We start from the raw sequence: 1,671 nt of genomic DNA on the forward strand, positions 1-1,671 counted from the left end.
GTGTTTGGTTTATTAGAATGTAAAAACTAAATAAATTAAATAAAAAAAATAAATAAATAATAAATATAAATGTATATATATATGTATGTGCAGGTGAAGGGTTTAGGGTTTAGGGTTTAGGGTGTTGGGGTGTATAGACAGCTCACGAGTCCTTCTTTGCTCCTAAGAAAGATATGTTTTCTTATTCTCAAAACCCTTTTATATAAACCACAACCCGCCCCCTCAACAGAAGAAGCTGCAGCGCGAGCGGCGTCAAACTCACCGAAAAAATTATCCTCCGTTGGCAGACCCTGGTGTACATACACCCCAAAACCCTAAACCCTAAAAAACCCTAAACCCTAAAAAACCCTAAACCCTTGAAATATTCAACAGTCAATACACGGATGTAATTTCGCTCGAAACGCAACGTGGTTTGATCCTTGTAAACCCTAAACCCTCAATGCATATTCTTCTATACCCTAAACCCTAAACCCTCACTGCATAACCCTCTAAACCCTAAACCCTAAACCCTAAACCCTCACCGCATATCCCATCTCTTTTTCTTCTGCTTCGCGGACTTGAAGGATGAGACGAACTCCGTTTAGGACTTGTTCTCTGAATTTCCTTTGCTGCATGATGCTGCAACAGAAAAAAAAAAAAAGGGTTTAGGGTTTAGGGTTTAGGGTTTGTTCTCCCCGAGTAAACCACCAACTTCATATATCTCTCTTGCAGCTGTAAAAAACCTAGGGTTTACTAGGGTTTAGTGTTTCACATGCTAAGCGTATAAAATTAGGGTTTATAAGTGTAAACCCTAAGGTATAAACACAAGGAGCAGGGTATATAAAAAAAAAATTTTTTTTTGACATTTTGAGGGTTTAGGGTTTATGAGGGTTTATGAGGGTTTAGGGTTTACGAGTCTATGGCGAGTAGAGCTTGTTCTCTTGCTTCTGGTTCAGGATCTGTTTGTGCAATACATAGAGCTTGTTGTACATTTAGATTATATCCTTTTCCTCCTTTTTTTTGTTTTATTTGATAGGGCAAAACAAAACGAATAAATTTAATTAAAGAACGGAGGGTTTGTCTCCAGCTTATAAACCCTCGATAAGGTAAACGTAAAAAGGGTTTTATAGATTCTCCTGTTGCTGAACCATCCAAAGCCCCAAATATTGTATCTGCATGCAAAGATGATGCTGCTGATACTATCTTTATATTCTCCTCATATAACCTGCAATATATACACACCAAAAAACCCTAAACCCTAAACCCTAAACCCTAGACCCTAAACCCTAAACCCTGAAAAAATAACTTTTTTATATACCCTGCTGCTTAAAAGAAGATGCTGTGTAGAGGTTTTTATATCTAGGGTTTATGATTAGGGTTTATTTATTATTAGGGTTTATTTAGTTTTAGGGTTTAGGGTTTAGGGTTCGTTTATGGTTAGGGTTTAGGAGTTAGGGTTTACGATTAGGGTTTAAGACAATTAGGGTTTACGACTAGGGTTAAGCTCTAGCGTTTACGTCTAGGGTTTGTTTACCACTAGGGTTTAGTATTAGGGTTTACGGTTTTGTATTAGGGTTTAGTATTAGGGTTTAGGGTTTAGGGTTTACCGGTCCGCCTCAGCTTCTAGCTCTGGGTCATCTTGTATGATTTGTCTATCTATTCTTAGTTTTTTATTTAGGGTTTACATCTAGG

The 1,671-nt window shown here is 37.5% G+C and overlaps 1 protein-coding gene across 1 annotated transcript in view; it reads right to left on the bottom strand.

The window, feature by feature from the left end:
- The window catches only part of EMH_0068040 (uncharacterized protein), a gene marked incomplete at both ends in the record, with an annotated part of 2,355 nt that extends 1,741 nt beyond the window's left edge, over positions 1 to 614 (bottom strand). The window contains one exon of the mRNA XM_013498687.1: positions 522 to 614. Coding sequence (XP_013354141.1) covers positions 522 to 614 — 93 coding nt within the window. The remainder of the gene's footprint in view (positions 1 to 521) is intronic.
- Between the last annotated feature and the right edge of the window lie 1,057 nt (positions 615 to 1,671).

Source organism: Eimeria mitis, genomic scaffold (assembly GCF_000499745.2).
Source record: "Eimeria mitis Houghton genomic scaffold, Emh_scaff3637, whole genome shotgun sequence".
Classification (NCBI taxonomy): domain Eukaryota; phylum Apicomplexa; class Conoidasida; order Eucoccidiorida; family Eimeriidae; genus Eimeria; species Eimeria mitis.